At 39.9% G+C, this 19,846-nt stretch overlaps 1 protein-coding gene across 8 annotated transcripts in view; it reads left to right on the plus strand.

Annotated features, from left to right (window-relative positions):
- The window catches only part of tns1a (tensin 1a), a 106,146-nt gene that overhangs the window by 226 nt on the left and 86,074 nt on the right, over positions 1–19,846 (plus strand). The window contains exon 1 of one of the 8 annotated variants that reach the window (XM_042513006.1): positions 8,783–8,863. The exons of the other annotated variants lie outside the window; for them this stretch is intronic. Coding sequence (XP_042368940.1) covers positions 8,783–8,863 — 81 coding nt within the window. Of the gene's footprint in view, positions 1–8,782; positions 8,864–19,846 lie in introns of those variants that run through there. 8 annotated transcript variants of the gene reach the window in all.

Here is a 19,846-nt window from a genome sequence, read left to right on the forward strand (position 1 = left end):
AGGACGAGTTCTGCACGTCTTTCACTTCAACCCAAGCGGGTGACTCTAATCTGCACAAAAAATATCTGGAATTCTCATCCTGCATGAATATTCATCGGGATGGGCCTCAGTCATACCACTCATCCATCCCATGCAGCTGGTTTTACCTAAACTACCAAATGACGTAGCTGAAAAGGAGCTTGGCGACTAGTCATGGACTTGGAAGACTGGTTTCTCCAAGTGCTGATTCAAGGTCAGTGTTACATCTCCAAGTGGTCTCCAGGCAGCTGCTCTACATAAAGATGGTTGGGAACCAATGGGATCAGATTTTGGATAGTGCCACGCACTTGCAGCAGCCACCTGGAACAAATGCTCCCCATACATAGGGTCACCTTGCTTTCGGAGCTGCAGAATTCTAATGCACCATTATTGGAGGTTTGCGTATTCCCGTGAAAGCGCTCTCGATTTTACCCCATTCATCTCCTGCCATTGCACGTCATGCTGTATTTGCTCGTTTTTTGACGAGTCTTTCATCCCTGCGCCATGTTCCAACGCTGGTATGGCACATGTGCATGAGCAGGAAAGGCCAAACGGAGTTCATTGAATGGTATCAGCTGAACGCACATTCTGTTTCTTTGTCCCTGAAGCCAATGTTATTAGCAAAACCTGGAGCGCAGTCTTTTTAGTGCACCTCTCTAGCAGATAATCGATCATGTGTAACAACTAAATGGCACTATTTCCTCTGACACATGCACTTACACACATGCAAGAACACCAGGAACAGTGCCTGAGGTGATGCTCTGATGAATGGTGATGGGTGGGATCATTTTTGGAGGTGATTTTTTTTTTCCTCCTTGCCTTTTTTTTCCCAACGCCATGAGCAATAAGACCTTTTTTATGGCAGTTGTCCTAAGGCTGGAAACACTGGCCAAATCAGACTTATGCACTGCACCCTTAGTAGTTTTAAAGAATAATCTGTCCCCTTAAAGTGAAGACACCTTTTTGGATTGTCATGCACCCTCATATCTTTAATTGCCTGATTTTGCGTAGATATCAATCAAAAGGTTTGAAACTTGAGTGTTGCAGTGCTGTAACTCTCCCTCGATTGCGTACAGAGAGCGGTTTGGGCAGCGGTGGCGTTTCAAAGTGTGGTGATGATGGGATTTTGCTTGTGGTGACGCCGTAGCTTGCATTGCTGCAGCCGCCCGTCTCTCCAAGCCCCAACACCCTCCCACCAGCGCCAACACCAGCAGCAAACCCCCCCGCCCCATTGCCGCAGCTCCTTATCTCTACACCCGCGCTCAATCCCACCACACTCCCCTTGTCGCACTCTCTGGTATGTGTGTGTGAATGTGTGTGGAGCTTGTTAGTGCCTGTGCAGACACACACACACGCACACATGCACACAATCATTATGTATCTCCTCGACCCTATGCAATGAATCCCCAACCCATTATGTTCATTCAGTCACAGCTTTTGCTCAGCCTGGCCTCTCAGTGTTGGTATTTTTTCTTCAATCTTGATTTGCTTTTGTTTGAATTTTTCTCACTCTTTTAGAAAAACTACCAATAAATAGATGCCAAAAAAGGTTTAAAAATTGACCCCAGCCATGTCATTATAGAGAGAGGTAGCTTGTACCTACACTGTAAAATGGGACTTGTCACCAGGGATGTACCCTTTTTAAGGTATGGATATGGTATTCTTAGAGATATTCTACACCTTTAGCTACTTTTCCCATAGCATTTAGGGAGGATGCAGGGGACACATCCCCCTAAATAAAACTTGCCAGTAAATTGATGAAGAAAAGGCACAAATTGGGTCAAAAAAATTCACCAGAATGCATGAAATTAAGTGTTTGACACTCAAAATGTCACGAAAGACAACCCAAACCCCCCGTTTTATATATGTTTCCCCAATATTGAAATGATACCTATTCCTTGTTCATTACACCTTGATAAGAATATCAATGTAGCCATAATGATAAAGATCTCAGTTTTGTCTATATTTGAGTCCAGATGGCCTAATTTTATAAGGATCTTTCAACTTCTTTTCAGTTAAATTTAAAATGTTTCAGGTATATTCCAAAATATATGTATTGATTAATCTATTTGAGAGCTAAAATGCAACAAATGCAGTGTATATATGACTTAAAGCCAAGGCTAATTTGCAGATTATGTCCCTGGTAAGGCTTTTGAGGAATAAAACAAATGATATAACACTGATACAGTTATGGGGACTTACAATGAAACAAACATAGACAAACAAGGACAACAGTCATTGCAGAAACAATGACTTTTTTAAAGAATTTTAATGCTATATAAACTCCTGTATCTCAGTGGTCACAGATCTGGTGAGGTCTTTATATTTGAATGGAGTTTGTTTTTTTCTTGATTCCTGTGCTGCATCTTTCTTATTTCAGAATACAGACACTCAATTCTGGAAAGTTCTTGAAAAAAAGTTGGTTTCTATGGGAAAATGCTGATATATTCTATCATATCCTCATATGATGGTTTGTATGATACTTAATGAATAAGCTCCCCTTGAATGATCTTATATACTTATGTAAAGTTATGTAGATTAGGTTTAGGTAAGTAAAGTTACTTCGGAAACAAATATGGTTGGGCGTCTGTTGTTCTAGGAAAGTAAAGTTATGTAGATTAGGTTTAAGGAAAGAGATACGATGAAGACAAATCTTGAAATAAGTCAAAGTTCACTTGGTTTCACATGGTTCCTGTGTTTTGCAACCCATCCACTGCTACATCTCCTCCTCACAAACTGCTCAGTGTGTTTAACCCTGTCAGCACATTGATCACGTGATTGCAGCCTTCCAAAATATGTGAGAATCACTGGCTCATGATTATGGGATATGTACAAATTTAGTAGCATAAAGTTTTGTGGGAAAACACACAAACAGTTTATGATAACAGCTTGACCACCCAAACCTGCCTCCTTACATGGACGATTTCCTTCTTTACTTCCATCAGTGCCTCGGTCACATGATCGTAGATTGACATATTATATTTCTGGCTCATGATTACATGGATTATATACAAATTATTGTGCATTAGTTTTTGTAGGTATATGTACGGACAGGGCATGAGGACAGCCTTTTGTCTTAGTAAACACGTTTCTTTATTATTTTATTATAGAAAATTATTGATAAAAGTTGGTCTCTATGGGAAAAGGTTGATATATTCTTACTGCAGTGGCAGATTTGTCTCACTTGTTCCAAGAAAAATAATATGACTTAATAGACAGCTATTACCTCATAGAGTTTTTGCACTTATGTTTTTGCACAAATATTTAACTTTTCCTGTGTTTATTTTTAACTACAAAAATACATTTTAGTTATAAAAAGTATATATTCACAGTCAAAGAAAACATGATGCACAGAATATAACTTTGAACTACGTGTTCATCAATATATGCTACATGTTGTAACACACGTAAGACCATCATCAGAGCTTTGGGAATTTTTCCTTCAATAATCAAATTGGATGTTTTTGCTTTTGTGTCACAGAAGATGTCACCACTTGTTTATTCTGTTATTGCAACAGTTGGCTGATCACCAATATATTTTTCAGTGGCTGCCCTTCAACAACTGTAGCAGGTGTTTTAAAAAATTACCTGGATGTAAGTTGGAAGCGAGCTCTTTAGTGGGATGAATAAATAAATGAGGATTTTTGCCTCACAACAGGACTTCTTGCAGTGTACATGACAACCATTCAGTCTGTCGCTCCAGCTGCAGCACTCAAGCTGCTCATGTGACTGACTGGGAGGTGAAAGTGGAGAGGTAAGGCTCTGTGTCTTCCCTCCGAGGACCACTGTGAGGTGTTCAGTTTCCATGGCAACGTGGCTCACATGGTCCCCCCCTTTACATGATAGGGCTGGGTTACAACAGGAGATGGGCTCGGAGTATTGTCGACATGTGTGTGTGTGTGTGTGTTTGACTGTGAATGTGCGGTGGGTTTTGTAAGAAGGAGATGGGGAAACAGAGAAGGAGGTGGAGGGCTGATGTGTAAAGGTTTTCTCCATGTGTGTTACTATGGTGACACTACTGTGGTACTATGGGAGAGTAACCCTCTCCTCCTCTCCTCTCCTGAATTTCCTCTCTCCTCTTTCCTGTAATTTCCTCTCCTTTCTGTTTCTTTCCTTTATTTCATTGAATCTCCTCTCCTCACATCTCTTCTTTTCTTTTTTTCTTTTTGCTCTGTTCTTTTCCTTTTCCTGTCCCCATCTTCTCTCATCTCCTTTTATTTCCTTCTATATATCCTGTCCCATTTCTTTTATGTCATTGATTCCTCTCTCCTTTTCTTGTTTCTCCTTGTTTCTTCTCATCTCCCTTTCTCTCCTTTTTTATGTTCTGTTCCATTTCTTTTATTGTCCTATTTTCTCTCCTTTTCTCCTCATCTGTTTCTTTTTAAAGCTCGTTGTGTCTCCTTTCTTCTCTCCTGTATACTCCTTGTCTCCTCCCTTTTTCTTTCTGTTCCTTTTGCCAGTGATTAAGTTAGGAGATCTGCAGGTTCTGTTTTGTTAACATGTTTATGAAAATATAAATATGACTGACTAGTTTGCAACATTGTCAGTTTTAAGTTGCAGCAACTTCACAAAATGTAGTAAATGTAACTACATTTTCAGTAAACGTAACAATTAGATATAAAGTTAGCATAAATTAAGATTAATAGTTATATTTACTTACATTTCTCAAGGCATTTGGATTTCCTAGATTTTTTAAAGTAAAATAAACTTGTCAAATTTTACAGTGATCTTATCACCTTACCTTGCCTTATCTCTTCTGTCTCCTTAATTTTCTCTCCACTTGTCTCCTTTCTTGTCCTCTTCTCTCCACTTCTTTTTATCTTCTGCCCTCTGCTCTCCTTCCTTATTCTTTCTGTTTCGTTCTTTTGTATTTCACTAAATTTAATCTTGTTTTACTTTACATCCTTTGTTCTTCTCTCTCCTTTTTCTTTACTTTTTTAAGTCTTGTCTCCTCTCCTTTTGTCTCCCCTTTCAGCGTGTATCTCCTGCCCTTTCCTCTGCTTCCCATTTCTCTCTCCTCCTTTCTTTTTAATTTACTTCTTGTGTCATTGTATCTCCCTTCTTCTCAACTTTTCATCACTTTTTCTTATCTGTTCTCTTTTATGTGATTTATCTCCATGTTCTCTTCTGTATCTGTTTGTTTATTTCCTTTATTTCATCTGTTTTCTTGCTTTCTTTCCCCCTGTCTTTTCTCCTAACCCTGTGTTTCCTCTCCCTTTTCTCTGCTTTCCTGTCCTCATGTATTTTGTGTTTACTTGCCTCCCTTTTCATTTAACTAATGTCCCTCAGGGCAGTAAATTCACATCAGGCAGTACTGCAGACAGCCAAAAGAGAAGAGGGTGATGGGAAACCTGTCCGCTGAATGGCTCCTTATTCTCTCCCTCTAGATTGCCTCTCCAGCATATGCATGAAAACCTCATTCACTGCTTGTTGTATTTATCACACGCTCCCAACTTACCTTCCAAACTGAGTAATGTCGGCCGACTGCGGCGGGCGGCGTGCAGGTACCGCACCCAGAGAGAATTGCAGGCTCCCTGCCCTCAATGGCTCGCTGTATTCCGGGCCCGGCGTTCAGCATGATGGATGCTTTGTTATTTTAGCATTAAAGCTTTAATGTGATGGATTCTCCAGCGACAGAAGAGGAGACTGCAGAGTCAATGTGGAATCTTTTTTTTTCTCTCTCTCTCTTCTCTTCCATCGCAGTTTTTGTTTTAGCAGTATATCTAGTACAACCAAAACATTTGAACATCTGGGGTGTGTTTGTGTTGGTGGAGCTGGTGATCAAATATCACTCTTTCTGCACATTTGTCAGTGTATGTACATGTATGTGCAACCTTTGTATAGGTATGGCTGCTAACATCATTAGTCTGGGATTTATTGGCAAGTTTTACTGTCCCATGATGGTCTGAATTCCCTTTTCCACGAGTGCAATTCTGTGGGAAATAAAGTATATGTGTAAGTGTGTGTGTGCTTGTGCCTGCCTGCCCGCCTGTGTGTTTTCAGTGAGTTCCGGCATGTTGCATTGGGAATAAGGGAATACGAACCTGACCTCACTGTGCAAAAATGTTGTACTGAGAAAATACACCACTCCCAATAGCAGTCCCAAAATCAATGCTTTTTGCAGGTAGTAAAGTATCGCTTAAATGGCTTCTCTTGCTGCATCCACACAGAAAAAAACAACATGAGATGCATGCATGAGCTGTGTATGTGCATTTACAAAAGCTACCCATCTGCAGAGACTATCTGAGAATTGGTTGGAGGCCACTAGAGGCTGCTAGCAACCCAGTTTAGACCAGTTGGCTGCAGGGAGAAAGTGTCTGTAATGTATCAAACACATGCACCAAATTCATTCAAAAACAGGTTCAGGAGTTAATATGACTGCGTTAACACAACCAGCAGTATTCCCCCAATGTGTCCACACTGTGTTTTTTGCTGACATTATGTTAATTGAGTGTGCACAGGGGGAGACACACACAGAAACACACACAGAGATTATGTGTCAGGTTAGCCTATGGATTGAGGTAACTGTTACAGTGGAAGTGATGGAGTGCAGCAGGGATCAATAGAGGGTGTTTTCTCAAAATGAATTGGCTCTTAGCCCTTTATGGATCTGACTGTGGAGTGATGTAATGTGCCCGCACCACTGATATAATGTTGATTCAGTGCTGTTCTTTATATGGATGTACACATGCACGAAGCGAAGCCTCACGCATGTGATTGTGCATGTTAGCATACATGCTTGTAGAATGTTTTGCATACTTACACAGAGGACGTGGGAGGATGAAAAACATACATGTATGAATATATGCATGGACATTTAAAAAAGAGTTGTCATTAATTTTTTGAGAGATTTTTTTTCCAAAAAAGTCATTATATGACAAAGCTTTATGATATAGTAAGAGTTATGAACTGTGCCAGTTTGAAAGACATGGGCCAGCCCAGTCGCCAGAATGAAATATTGGCTTATATGGCTCTGCAAAGTTGCATTTGTACATTTCATACTTCAAAGTCATGTTTTTATTGACAAAAAAGGGTATTTTTTAACCAGAGTTTGGATCATTTTCAGCTGTGTTTGTAGCAACAGAAGTGATTTTTTTAATAACGGGTATCTTTGACATTTCCGGCTGTGTTTATAGAAACAAATCTGGCATTTTTCCATGACTGTTTGGGATATTTTCAGTTGTGTTTGAAGTAACAGTTGCAGGTATTTTTTTAACTAGGAAATCTCCAGCTGTGTTTGAAACAACAAAATCATTTTTGAAGTAGAGTTTGGGACATTTCCACCCTTGTTTAAAATGACAAAAGTTGGATTATTTTTTAACAAAATGTTGAAACATTTCCAGGTATGTTTGTAGTAACAAAAGCAAGTTTTCACGTGAGTTTGGCAGATATTTTATGACCAGAATTCATACCTGATTTTTTCCTGACATTAATAAAGTGGTTTCTGTCTTTAAACCTAACCATATGTTTACCACAGTGTTGTTACAATTTAATATTGAATATTTAATATTGAAAATGTTGAAAAGTTTCAACATATGTACCATAATGAAATGTACAAGTATAACATATTCATGATTTGCAGAAATGTACAACATTTATTCTGGTGAGCAGATTGAGTAAGCAGTTACCTGACAAAGAGTAGCTTTTGAAAAAAGCTATTGAGCTGCATAATGGGAAGTGTCGGATCCAATGTTTTTGGAGCTTTACTCATAATACTGACTAAAAGTGTAGATGTCTCTGACAGTTTTGACCTTCCCTGTTGTTTATGTCTCTCTCGCAATTTTCTAACTTTATGGAAGTGTAGTACTGACTTGCTGGAGTACCTCATTTAGTGTTTTTTATGGGTTTTCAGAAGAAGAAGAAGAAGAAGGGGATATGTTAGTTTTCTCAGTATGTCAGTTTTCCTGGATAACATAAAGTGTGTCACTGCTTTTACTGCAAGACGAGTGGTGCACGTGTTGCCATATGGTCACGATTGTGTGCATATGTGCACATGGCCTTCCTTTGAGTGTGTGCATTAGACTGCATGTGCATCTGCAATATCTGTACGCCACAGAGATGAGCTAAGCTACATTTTTCACTATTCACACCAATGTCCGCAGCAAGTACCTGTCAGTTTTTTATTGTTTGCCATGTGTACAGCTATACGGCTGCGTCACAGCGGCTGTCGAGTGCTGCAGATATTTTGAAGGAAGAGTGGAGATCTGGAAACAGGAAGGGGTTGTCGATGAAAAATTGAAGTGACATTAGCACAGACATGAGCGAGCATGCTTGCAGAGGCGAGGTGGAGGGAAAGAGAGGTGAGGTATGCAATGCACGGAAGCCAAGGGGGTGGACGGTGGTCAATGAATAGAGTGTTAGTGTGGGAAAGGAGGGGCTAACAAGGATCATTTGAGGAGAGGGGAGTTTTGGGAGGGAGAAAAATAAAGGCCAGGACTCACCTCCCCCTCTCCTCCGTGGAATAAAGTTACCACACTTCAAGAGGGACAGAGAGGAGGGCAGAAGTGAGCGAGCGAACAAGAGAGAGAGAAGGACCAGGAGTGGAAGCAAGCAAGCAAGCAAGGGAGGGAGGGAACTCAGATGCAGGAGACTGACTGAGGCCATCAGAAAGAGAAAACGAGAGCAGCATTCCCTTCCCCACCCTGTGTGCACCTCGCATGTCTGGCATGGATCTGTGTCGCCAAAGTCTCGGTGGAACGGTCGGGAATTTCTGGGAAACACGTGGATTTTTGCCGTAAGCTCCGGGGAGCCCTTTTCCTTCAGGATGCCCTCCGTCTCTCTGTCTCTGCCCTCGGCTCTGGCAGGGAGGGCCAGGACTTGGGTTTGCCTCTCCTGCATGTTTTGGGTAAGAAATTGGGATGTAGGCAGGTCCCAGCAATCAGCAAAAGGTCATCCTGGAAACAGATGTAGCTTTTTTAGAAAGGTTACTAGTTAGGAAGCAGTTTTTTCTCAAATTAAATGAGAAATAGGGTGAGGCAGAGTCATATTTAAACCAAAAAACTCACATTTTAAACTGCTCTGAATGACCTCCCACGATGTTGTCAAGTGACAGTTATGTTTGTGTGTGTAGCATAAAAAGCACTTGCTTCTGACTCTGCTATGTATTGGATATTAAGCAGGAATTTAGATAATGTTTCATTTTTTGAAGGAAGTCTGGTTCAAAATGTGCCATGTTTACTCAGGTCTAACATCTGTCCAACCAAACTTGGAGATTCTTTTCCAACATCCTTCACCATTCGGTCTCTGGAGGTCAAGTTCAGCTCTGTCATACGTGACAGCATGGCTAGCAGATCTACAGTAGTTGATTCCATGATCCTCGCAGGACTAATCTACTTGACTGCTCTGCGGCGACTCGCATCGGCGTGTTCTTGCGTCGAGTCCACGCGGCCTCGGCACTAGAGCTATTTCTGGTTTCTCCTGTATAATTTAATCTGCTGCTGCTTGCTTCTCCTGCTATCTGGGACTGACTGAGTGTGTCAGGAACCGGGGGCTTTCCACGCAGCATCTTGGTTTTAAAAAAAAAAGACAGAAAAAGTCCAAGCATGGCAGCATACCTCGGGACAGGTAATGTTGTGATGCAGCAATATGTTAACATACAAAAGCCCACAATTTATGATTATGTGGCTTGAGAGCATCTTATAAAAACATTTCACAGGTATCAGAAAAAAGAAATTGTGGGCCTAAACACTAAATTTATGTTTCTCTGCATGATCATATGTCTAAAATCACATGATTCCAAGTTGATGCATGCCCACACACCTACCTTAAAGTGCTCCGAGCTGCAGTGCAACACCATTTTTATTGGAGAAGTAGGTGGATTTATAGCTTTTTTTGTTGTACAATGTATACACAGTGTGTAATGATCACACCCAAGTATTAAATGAGGCATCTGCCCTACTTTTCTGTAGCTTGCAGTGGAAGAGAGGGCCATTTAGATGGAAGGGGGGAAAGAGCCAGGGTGGAAGAAAATGCTTCCGGGCAGTTCATATGCAAAGTGAGACGCTGAGTTGTCCAGACGCAATCTAATTTGACATTATCGCCCTTCAAATCGAAAACAAAAGAGAGATGAGGAAGAATAAGAGTGTGAGGTGTGACATCAGCAGAGAGAGGAAGGAGAGGAGGAGAGGCCTGAGTGACGTGCGAGAAGCGGGCTCTAAGAAAGCTCCTCAAATACATGTTATTAATAATTTATCGCCCCACACACAGAGAGAGAATATTTGATTTGACATGCTGACAGAAACAGCCACAAATGCAGGCGAGTTCCTACAGCGTGGGCCAAATACTTCTGTGAGCTCATTACTGCTCTACAATATGCTAAGCAGCTCTGCCATGAATAACAACAACTGTTATTTGACACAGCAACCGGCGATATGATTTTTTAACATATTCGCTGAAGAATTTCCTGCTAGTGTTTACTCAGGGCACCCCGCTAAGTTTGACTACAGTGCTCAGATGTTGTCTAATGCCAACTTCATATTTCCTGCCTTTCTTTACTGTAAAACAGAGAAGCAAGCATGAAGAAGTGAAGTGACTGACTTGTGTATGCATTTTCAACTGTCTAATCATGCATCTTTGTGTTGCTTTGACTTTTTTTTAGCATTACATTATTTTGAAAAGGCTACTCAGCTAGTTAAAGGCTCATTCTGTCATTTGGTATCCTTACATGACATATATATTTGAATGTGATACAGGGTTTGACAAATATTTTTACAAGGATGGTTGGATTTTTTGATGTGGGGCTATATGAAGTACTTATCCATATGCATTGTATTACATACAGTAGATGATGGTCAGCACACCTAAAGTTTGGAGAAGCAGACATGAGTACTGCCTCTGAAGCGAAGCAATAACCTGCTGTGGATGGAGGCAGCAACAGATTTTTTTTAGCCATCTTATAAAGTCTGTATCGGTTTAAGTATGTGCAATATTTAGAATATTTTCACCACTCTACTCTAACATTAGACAGCCTTTTCCAATGGGAAACTGAAGCCGTGATATTGCAACTAGACTCCTTTCAGAAAAATAATCAATCATCAAATTTGCACTATCCCTTTAACTTAAATATAGATGGTCTTGTGACCATTAGTGCAATAAATCATCTGGCAGTCAGTTTGGAATCATAATAACAGGTTTCATTTTTGTTTTTTGTTTTTCTTACTTTGGCTACCCTCTTGTTTGGGTTTAGTTCAACATTACTCCATATTACTGAATATTAATATTATATGTGCATTCCACTCCAATACCTGTTTTTTAAATTATTAGTATTTTTTTTAACACTTATAAGAAATATTAAGTAGCTCTTATTTTGCATTCATTCTTTTACAATTTTTTAAATAATTCAGGATTGGAAAGTCAGGATATTTCCACCTCTGATGCATCAATTTTGATAAAAGCAGAAAAAAATTCTACACGCGATAGTGGACAAGGCATATATCTACAAAATAAGTGCTTTTTGTTCATTGGTGGTTGTGCTTTCTCAGCTTTCTTGTACTTTATGTTACCCTGGGACTGCTCACATTACATAACAGTAACCATCAGTATGAAGAATACTTTAATGAGTCTACAGTGATTTTTAGGCTGCTCAGAAACATCTTCTTGTTTATTCTCTGCTGTAGTTGAGAACAAGGCAGCTGAAACACCGTAAGTCAAGATGTATGGCAGATCCATCATGTCTTCAGTCGTCTAACAGAGTCTCTTATTGACTGGACAGAATCCCCCGAGAGCTCTGAAAATCAATCAAGCTTTGATTGGACCGTTACTGCCTGCCACGCCTCTGTGTGTGTCACCTCTGTATGACTGTGTCTTCATGTGTGTGGCCCGGTGTGTATTAGGAATGTCATTTCCCTTTGCTAATAAGAGCCTATCTGCTTGCCCTGCCTGGTGATTAGCTTGTGTTGAGTGAGGAGATTCTTGAGTAATGAATCTGTCTCGGTGGCTCTATGTTCTGGCCAGGCGGTTAATTCCCTACAGCATCACGGCAACAGCATCATCTTTATCCGTTTTTTGTGACAAGGACAAGGAATACATATGCAAGAGGAAATAACATGCAAATACAAGGTTATTTGAATACTTTGATTCTAAAACTTTTACAATGCAATCTTTCTTTAATCTATAGAATTTATTCTGGAAATTGAATTTGGACCCCTGAAGTTCCAAAAAAGTGATTTATTAATTTTATTATTATTTTTAAAAAAATCTTTTGCACAAGTTAATTATCTTGTGGGAACAACTTATTAATCTTGTGGGAAGAACTCATTTATCTTTTGGGAACAACTTTTTTTATTAAGTGTGCACAAGTTATTATCATCTGGGAACAAGCTATTTTATCTTGTGGGAACAACTTATTTATCTTGTGCGCACAAGTTATTATCTTGTGGCAACAAGTAATTTATCATCTGCGCATTAGATATTTATCTTGTGGAAACAATAATAACTTATTTATCTTGTGGGGACAACTAATTTATCATGTGGGAATGAGCGATTGATTTTGTGGGAACAAGTTGATTATTTTGTGCGCAAGATTACTTATTCCCGCAAGATAATAACTTTTGCACACAAGATATAAAATTTTCACCTTTCTGGACTTGAGGGAATTTTATAATCAATTAGTTGAGTGTTTTTTGTTTTTGCTTTCATTTTTTTGTAGAATTATTTGCTGAAGCACCAAGTCATTTTATTATGTCTTGTAATGTTACATTTTTTTTCTTTTACAAGCATTGAGGCAAAATTATTTTGAAATAAAAGCAATAAAAATAGAAAACATACATTTCTTTCTAATATATCCCAATTATGGACCTGAATTTGAAGCACTGACCAACAGAAAAGGTCAAGTGCTCTCATGTGGCTTCATCAGCCAGTGTCATTTTTGAGGTCTTGGCCTTCTGCAGTAAGTGCTCTTCAGACTCTATTGTATGTTCCTTTTTTTTTTTTTTTAATGTTTGTGTAGTTCGAAGAGAACAAGTTCCTCCTTTCCAGCATGTAATAATAATGCTGATGATATTTGTGGTTTTGATGATGATGCCCACCTCCAAATGACATGAAACTGCACTCAGACCTACTTTTGGTCAACAGCCTCCGAAGGGACCTCATGCTGTTCATCTGCCACTCAGGCTGACTGTCCGCAGCCACAGATCCCTCCCAACTCTCACTGGAGCCTCCTCCATGCTCTCATTTTCTAACATTCGTGCATGTGTGTATATATACATGCACGGCGTGTGGTACTGTATCTTTGTGAGTCAGACAGTCCTCAGAGACAGTAGCCTTCACTCTGGCTAAACAATGCTCTGTGTATCTGTGACCAGGTGATTTATATGCGATGTGACCAGGCGCCTCCCTCTAGGCCCCCAGGCCACTGCCAGCTAGCCCGCGACCCAGCTTCAGCACACTTCCCCTGGGCGCTGTGCACTACTTGGCCCCCACATCTCATACCCAAGTCTGGACCTCTGCCAGCAGGGTTTACTAGATGCTGGCTGGGATGCTGTAGATCTGTAGATGATTCAACTATATATAAAAAAATGTTTTAGCTTGACATTATATACTGAACAAAAATTTAAACGCAACACTTTTTTTCATGCACTGAATAGTTAGATTTTTCTTAAGGTTTTAAAAATACATCATCATGACTACACAGGTGTACTTTGGGATGGTCAAAATACAAGTTCACTCTAAAATGTGAAGGAACGTCCACTAGAGCTGTTGCTCATGAACTGAATCTTAATTTCACCACCATAAGCCATCGCCAGTGTTATTTGTATTAATTTGGCGCTACATCCAATTGGCCAGACTAGCCATCCAGACAGCTGATGCAATAACTGATTTGCACAGTTACAGTAACAGTCAAAAATGGTCTCATGGAAGCTCATCTGCATACTCATTGTCCTCACCAGGGTCTTACACGCTGCCTATGTTTATAGTTGTTATAATTATATATATATATATTTTTTTTGTGTTAATTTTCAGGTAATTTTCTAGTAATTTCTTGTTATTTTTCATGCTATTACTTGTTAAATTGCCCATTGCCATCTAAAAAAAAAGAAAGAAAAGAAAGTAGGCCAATTTGCTCCGAAATATTCACATTTAAACGGGCAGTTCACCTCAAATCAATCCACTGATCAATTAATCAACTTGTAGTTTCAGCTTCAGTCATGTTACATGATATACTAGGGTGTTCCTGTTTCTTTGTTACATTGCATGGTGTGAAATCAGTGGTACAAGCAAGATGCTGCAACCTGAAGGAATGATAGGGAAAAAGCACACAACAGTGAGTCCACACACACCTGCACACATAAAGTTATGTCGTCTGTCAACATGTTACACCAGGGGACTCAGAAATGCTTACAGTCAGCTTTTCAATGTTGTGTTCTTGTCCTGTTTGTGTTTTTCCCTGAGATGGACTCAATGAGAGCAGAGCTCATTAGCAAAGGCAGCATTCTAAGTTCATTAGCAGCTGGCTAATGATCATAAGCGGCCTAGACTTCATGATCACAGCTCATTGATCTTCGTGTCTCTCTGTCTGCACCTGGTATCGATCATATCACACAAACAGTATAGCAGCTGCGCCCTCACGTACACACATACAAATGTATGTGGGTTTATTTGATGCATCCATATTACATCACGCACAGATAAGCAGAGACGTGGTCATAGATGCACGGTTCCTCGGCTTCGAGGAGGGATCTACTACAATCTGGCAGCCAGCCCACAGTGTCAGTCCACTGGGATTGGCTGCATTCAGCGCCATAAATAAAACATCCTGAGCTCATATCTATGTTCTTGTACAGTGATCCATACTCCCATGAAGTATGGATGTAGACAGGGGAGAAATGTGTTGTATCAGTGCCTGAAAATTGTAAAAAAAAAAAAAATTCTGACTGATGTGATGCATTTGTTTGTCATCTAAAGGGAATTCCCTGGGTTCTCTAGGAAATGACTACCAAATGTGTCAATTACAAAAAAAAAGACATATACTGACAGGCTTTATTTTTATACACGTCACACAAAAATTCAAAGACGCATATTTTTCCTCTTACCTGTAGAATTATGGATCAGTCTAGATGGTTTTCATGTGAGTTGCAGAGTGTTAGAGAAATCAGCCGGAAAGATGTGGAAAATAAAATGGATCTAGGACTCCTTTTTGACAGTCATGGGCTGGCTTGGCTTGGATTGGATTGGCTTGGTTTGGTTTGGTTTGGTTTGGTTTGGTTTGGTTTGGCCTGGTAGCCCAGCTCTGCAGGGATTTGCGTCTCCATTGTGTGGCGTCTTTAACTGATGAAGGCTTGTCTTGAGTGATGACATTAAGGTGCAGCATGTTAAAGTCCATGGCTGTTTCTACTGCCATCGTAGAAGACTTGTTTTTAGTGAAGAAAAGCCGCTTACAAATTTAGGCTTATCTGTGATAACAAAAAAATAAATTTCCTATAAATTCTAGGTGCTATATCAAGGCGAACTGGACTTGCTTGAGTTTCTTGTAGACGTTTCACCTCACTTCTGAGCAACTTCTTCAATTCTGAACTACTGTGACCTGGATGACTGACAATCTTCACCAATATATACTCACAATCCCCCTGTCTTTTTGTTATGTAAAAGCTTTTATTGTGAAGCAGCAAAATAAGGAAATGTTGTGTTGTCATCAGCAGCAACTTCACAAGCTCCTGTACGACATAAAGTGAACATGAAACAGTCAAATAATGCAGATATCTTACGTACAAACAGGTACTAGTACTAAGAGCTAAGAGACTTTAAAAATGCATTTTTCTCTGGTCTTCTGCATAGACAGATGTGAGTTGAGTCTCACAACACACACGCCTGTTTCAGGGGAAGAAAGGGGGTCTTTGAGGGTTGTAAAGACATCACTGCTACCTGCTTAGAGGCGACTGGACGCTTAAGGGGCTACTTCATAGAAGGTCCATCTCTCGAGGGGCTGAGCATGTTAGAACTGACAAAGTGAAATGCGACATGGTTTGAATCAACGCGACCAAAAATGACAATGAAAAAGGCCGATAGACGGCTTGGCGCTCAAAGCGCCAAAAAATACATCTGAAAAACTCAACAGCAATGTCTCTTAGCAGTAATCATGATCCGGTTACTCAAGATAATCCACAGACCTCGTTCTGAGCAGTTTCATGTAGGAACTATTTTCTTTGTAGTTCCATTATATTGTCGAGAACGCGGACGTCTCTTAGGCCAATATCTCCAACACTTGTCAATTCACACTAAAATAATGTAGACTGATCAATAGCATGACAGGTGAGGAAAAATGTGTATTTTTTATTTTGGAGTGAACTGTCCCTTTAAAGAAAGCTTTCCACATTATGGATTGTACAGTAATAGCCTGCTTGGTGTTCTTTATGGGCCCTTCTGTGCTGCCAATCACTGATGTGCCCATAATCACAGTGAAGAAGGCCTCTCGGGGGTTATAACCAGAATAATGACTATCCTGATAAGAGATTTCACTCTCCCGTCTGTTATTTTCCCATCTACTGTAAAAATGTTCCCAGACGTAGGAGCGTGAGACAACACCTCAATCAACCTGCGTGGCTTTAAGTTTTTAATTGAAGGGCCCTCAAAGAATTTTAGGAACCCCTGATTTTTGTGCTGAGCAAAGCTGGTGAGAGAAATATGATTTGGCAGTGGGTTTTCCTCTAAACTGTATTTTGGACTGATCTTAGCCGCCATGCTAATTCGAGCCTTTTGATATGCCATCTGTGTGTCGAGATCACAGATTCAGAGGGAGTTCAAGAACAGGCGCTGCCAATGAGAGCAGAGTTTACAGCGAGGTGACGCAGAGTCTCGCAAAGTTTCATTAAAATGTGGAAGAAGTCTGATGAATCATGTCATCTAAGGACCACTCCACTGACTCTCCACATAAACATCAGTTTACTACTCACTTGGATTATTGCTCAGGTGGTGATTGTATAATGGTATGAGAAATTAACATTGATGATGTCATATCGATGTAGTCTTGGCTTGAATGACGAGACTACAGACATTTATCAGAAAGACCAAGAAAATCAGAAAGAGGATTTTCCTTTTTGCTCCATCGATTCAGTGAGCTTTAGCGCTGCATTTCAAAGCACTGAACGTTTAGATTTGGTGAAATTTGAATGTTTTATGATGTAGATGTATGGCTTTTATTTTCTGCTGCCTTTTGTCCAGATGTCCAGTTTGACTCACACTATGAACTACAATTTCGAATAGCTCAACATCTGCTGCTTCAGTTTTGACGTGTCTTTTCAAATCTGTCTTTTAAGACTTACCTTACTTTATGCAAGTGCAACAGTAAATAAGTGAATTGATCTTTGAATAACAAATACAGACACATTTTCATATAAAACTGGGTAATCACAGAATAAGAGGCGCCATTGACTAGCTCCCATCAGACACAGCTGTTGCGCAGTGCAGTAAACTGAAAAACAGCAGAATCAATCTACAGACGGACACATGTAACCAGTCAAAAATATTCTCTGTGGTTAACCAAATATAGGTTAACTGAATAACAATTAATCAAATAAAGGTAAACTGAACTGACATCCCATAGAGAGATTAAGATGCAGGAAATGCAGGATCCAGTTTGACTCTTACTATGAATTAAATTTCAGGATAACTCAGCCAGCTTTTAATAATCTGCTTCTTGAGCTTCTTATGCAAAATTATACTGTAAATCTTTTTAATAATCTGCTTCTTGAGAGTAGCCCAACTTTATGGAAGTGCAACACTGAACTGCTGTAGTGTTCTTTAGACACACATTTTAAATAAAATAGCCTAAAACATTAGGATTAGGCCTTTACTCTCCAACTACCTTTTTAGTGTCCAGCTGCGACCTGTCTCTTCTTTGTGTGAGTATCTGCATTAAATTACGTATAGTGTGACACCCTGTAGTATTCTGATCGTACCATCTAGGTTTCTTCACAGCAGGAAGAAGACTATAGTTTCTGCGTGTTTATCAAAAGTGCTTTCTAGAATTGGAAAAAAGTAAATGCTGACACACTCGCATGCATAGAGATATGACAAATATCATCCTGGTTCTCATTTTCCTCCTTGTTGTGTTTCTCATTCTCGTTTGCTCTCGCTCTGCGTCTCACAAAGGCGCCCATTGTTCCTGACAGAATTTCAATTTGGTGGAAATTGAAAGCAGGTGTGGCTCAGCTTTTTCATCTCGAGGGGGTGTAGGACTTCATATTTCCCCCTCGGCCTTTTTCTTTCTGTGGGGCCTGTTCCTCATGCTTGACTTCATTGAGTCACGTCATCTGACATTTTGGCTGGTTTTGGCGCGCTTTGTCTTTTTTATTTTTTCGTCTGGGTGAGTCATTCACTATCTCTGTTCACCTCATCCATCAACCAGGTAGTCACTCATTTAGAAAACAATTCCCCTCACTCACTCACTTTCTTTCTCACATCGTATATATCTTAGTTTGGACAGCCTTTAGAGGAAAGAGGGCATATTTACTGTAGCCTCTAGGTCTCAAGCTGTCAATTTCATCCCCGAAAAGTCTTTTTAGGGGGAAATACAGAACTCTGATCTTAACCTGATCACATTTTCTTGTGACCCAGAGAAGTGTAATCCCCTTGCAAAATATACAGAAAAAACAGCAAAATGAGAGTCAAAAATGTCTTCAATTTGTGGCTTTACTCTCTAAAGGGCTGTATTTATTTCACTGTTGTTCCTTGTAGACGGTTATTGCACGTTAGGGGACACTCTGACTGAGCAATTATTGCACTACAGGGTTTGTGTCAAATTACATCATTTTGCAAAATGATACTGTACATCTTTATTCCAACATGCCCCTCTTTGTGTGTTTAAACCGTTCTTCCAATTCAGGCAGAGAGTCTTTCCTTGAACTGAGCTATAAATAGAACCACATGTGCAGTTGTGCAGGATGCGTGTTGGCCATACATGTGGGGATGAGGCTGGACGTGGTGAAGTTTGTGTTGATGTTTCTGTGTGTGTGAGAGTGTGGTTTTTACTGACCGAGTCTTAGTTGCAGATGCAGCAGCTCAAAATGCACCTGGTATAAACAGGAAGTCAAGACTGCAAACATTTACCCGTATATAGAGACTTTTCTCTCTTTACAGAGTGGGGATGCTGAAAATGTGTTTTTGTGTGGCTTTAATGGACCTCCATTATTTCAACTGTGTACTGGAAATATCAAACTGCCACACACTCTTGTATGTAATGGATGTTAAAAAGATTTTTTTGGTCACTTGGGGGCAGCGTGAACAAGCTGTTAACACAACATTGACAAATCATCACCTGACACAACGACCTTGTTTGCAAACAGTGACCTGCGCATCCTGTAGATAAGTTACGAGGCAATTGCTTGCATCCACCTGAATATTCACACTACCTGTATCTCAGTTTTTGGTCCCCATCAGTATCTCCAAATAAATAAAAGAATATCTCCAAAATGTTACACTGTTTTCACCAGCTAGCCGCCAACTTTGTCTTTGTCTTTGGGATAGAATTTGGTCTTGCAGAGAGCGTTGATGAGTTTGACTTTGTTCAGTTCCTATATATTTAAAAGTACTGTTTGGAAAGTACTGATAATACAACTAGATACATGATACTTGGACAATACTTCACAAATTGTGTGAGAGTTTGTGAACAGATGTTCTGACATAGTTTTGCTGTTGTTAAATGTGGTCACATCACGTTTCTGGATTCTCCGTTCACCATAGGCTCGCAAGAAAAACTTTTTTTTTTTCATGAATTCAGCATCAGCTTAGCAAGTGGTGTGCACAATGGCAACAAAAATATTTCCCGTACATGTTGTCTATCCTAATCTTTTCTCTCTTCTACACATGTTCTTGAGTTCATGTATTAATCTTTAGG

The sequence above is a fragment of the Plectropomus leopardus genome, chromosome 24 (assembly GCF_008729295.1).
Source record: "Plectropomus leopardus isolate mb chromosome 24, YSFRI_Pleo_2.0, whole genome shotgun sequence".
Lineage (NCBI taxonomy): Eukaryota > Metazoa > Chordata > Actinopteri > Perciformes > Serranidae > Plectropomus > Plectropomus leopardus.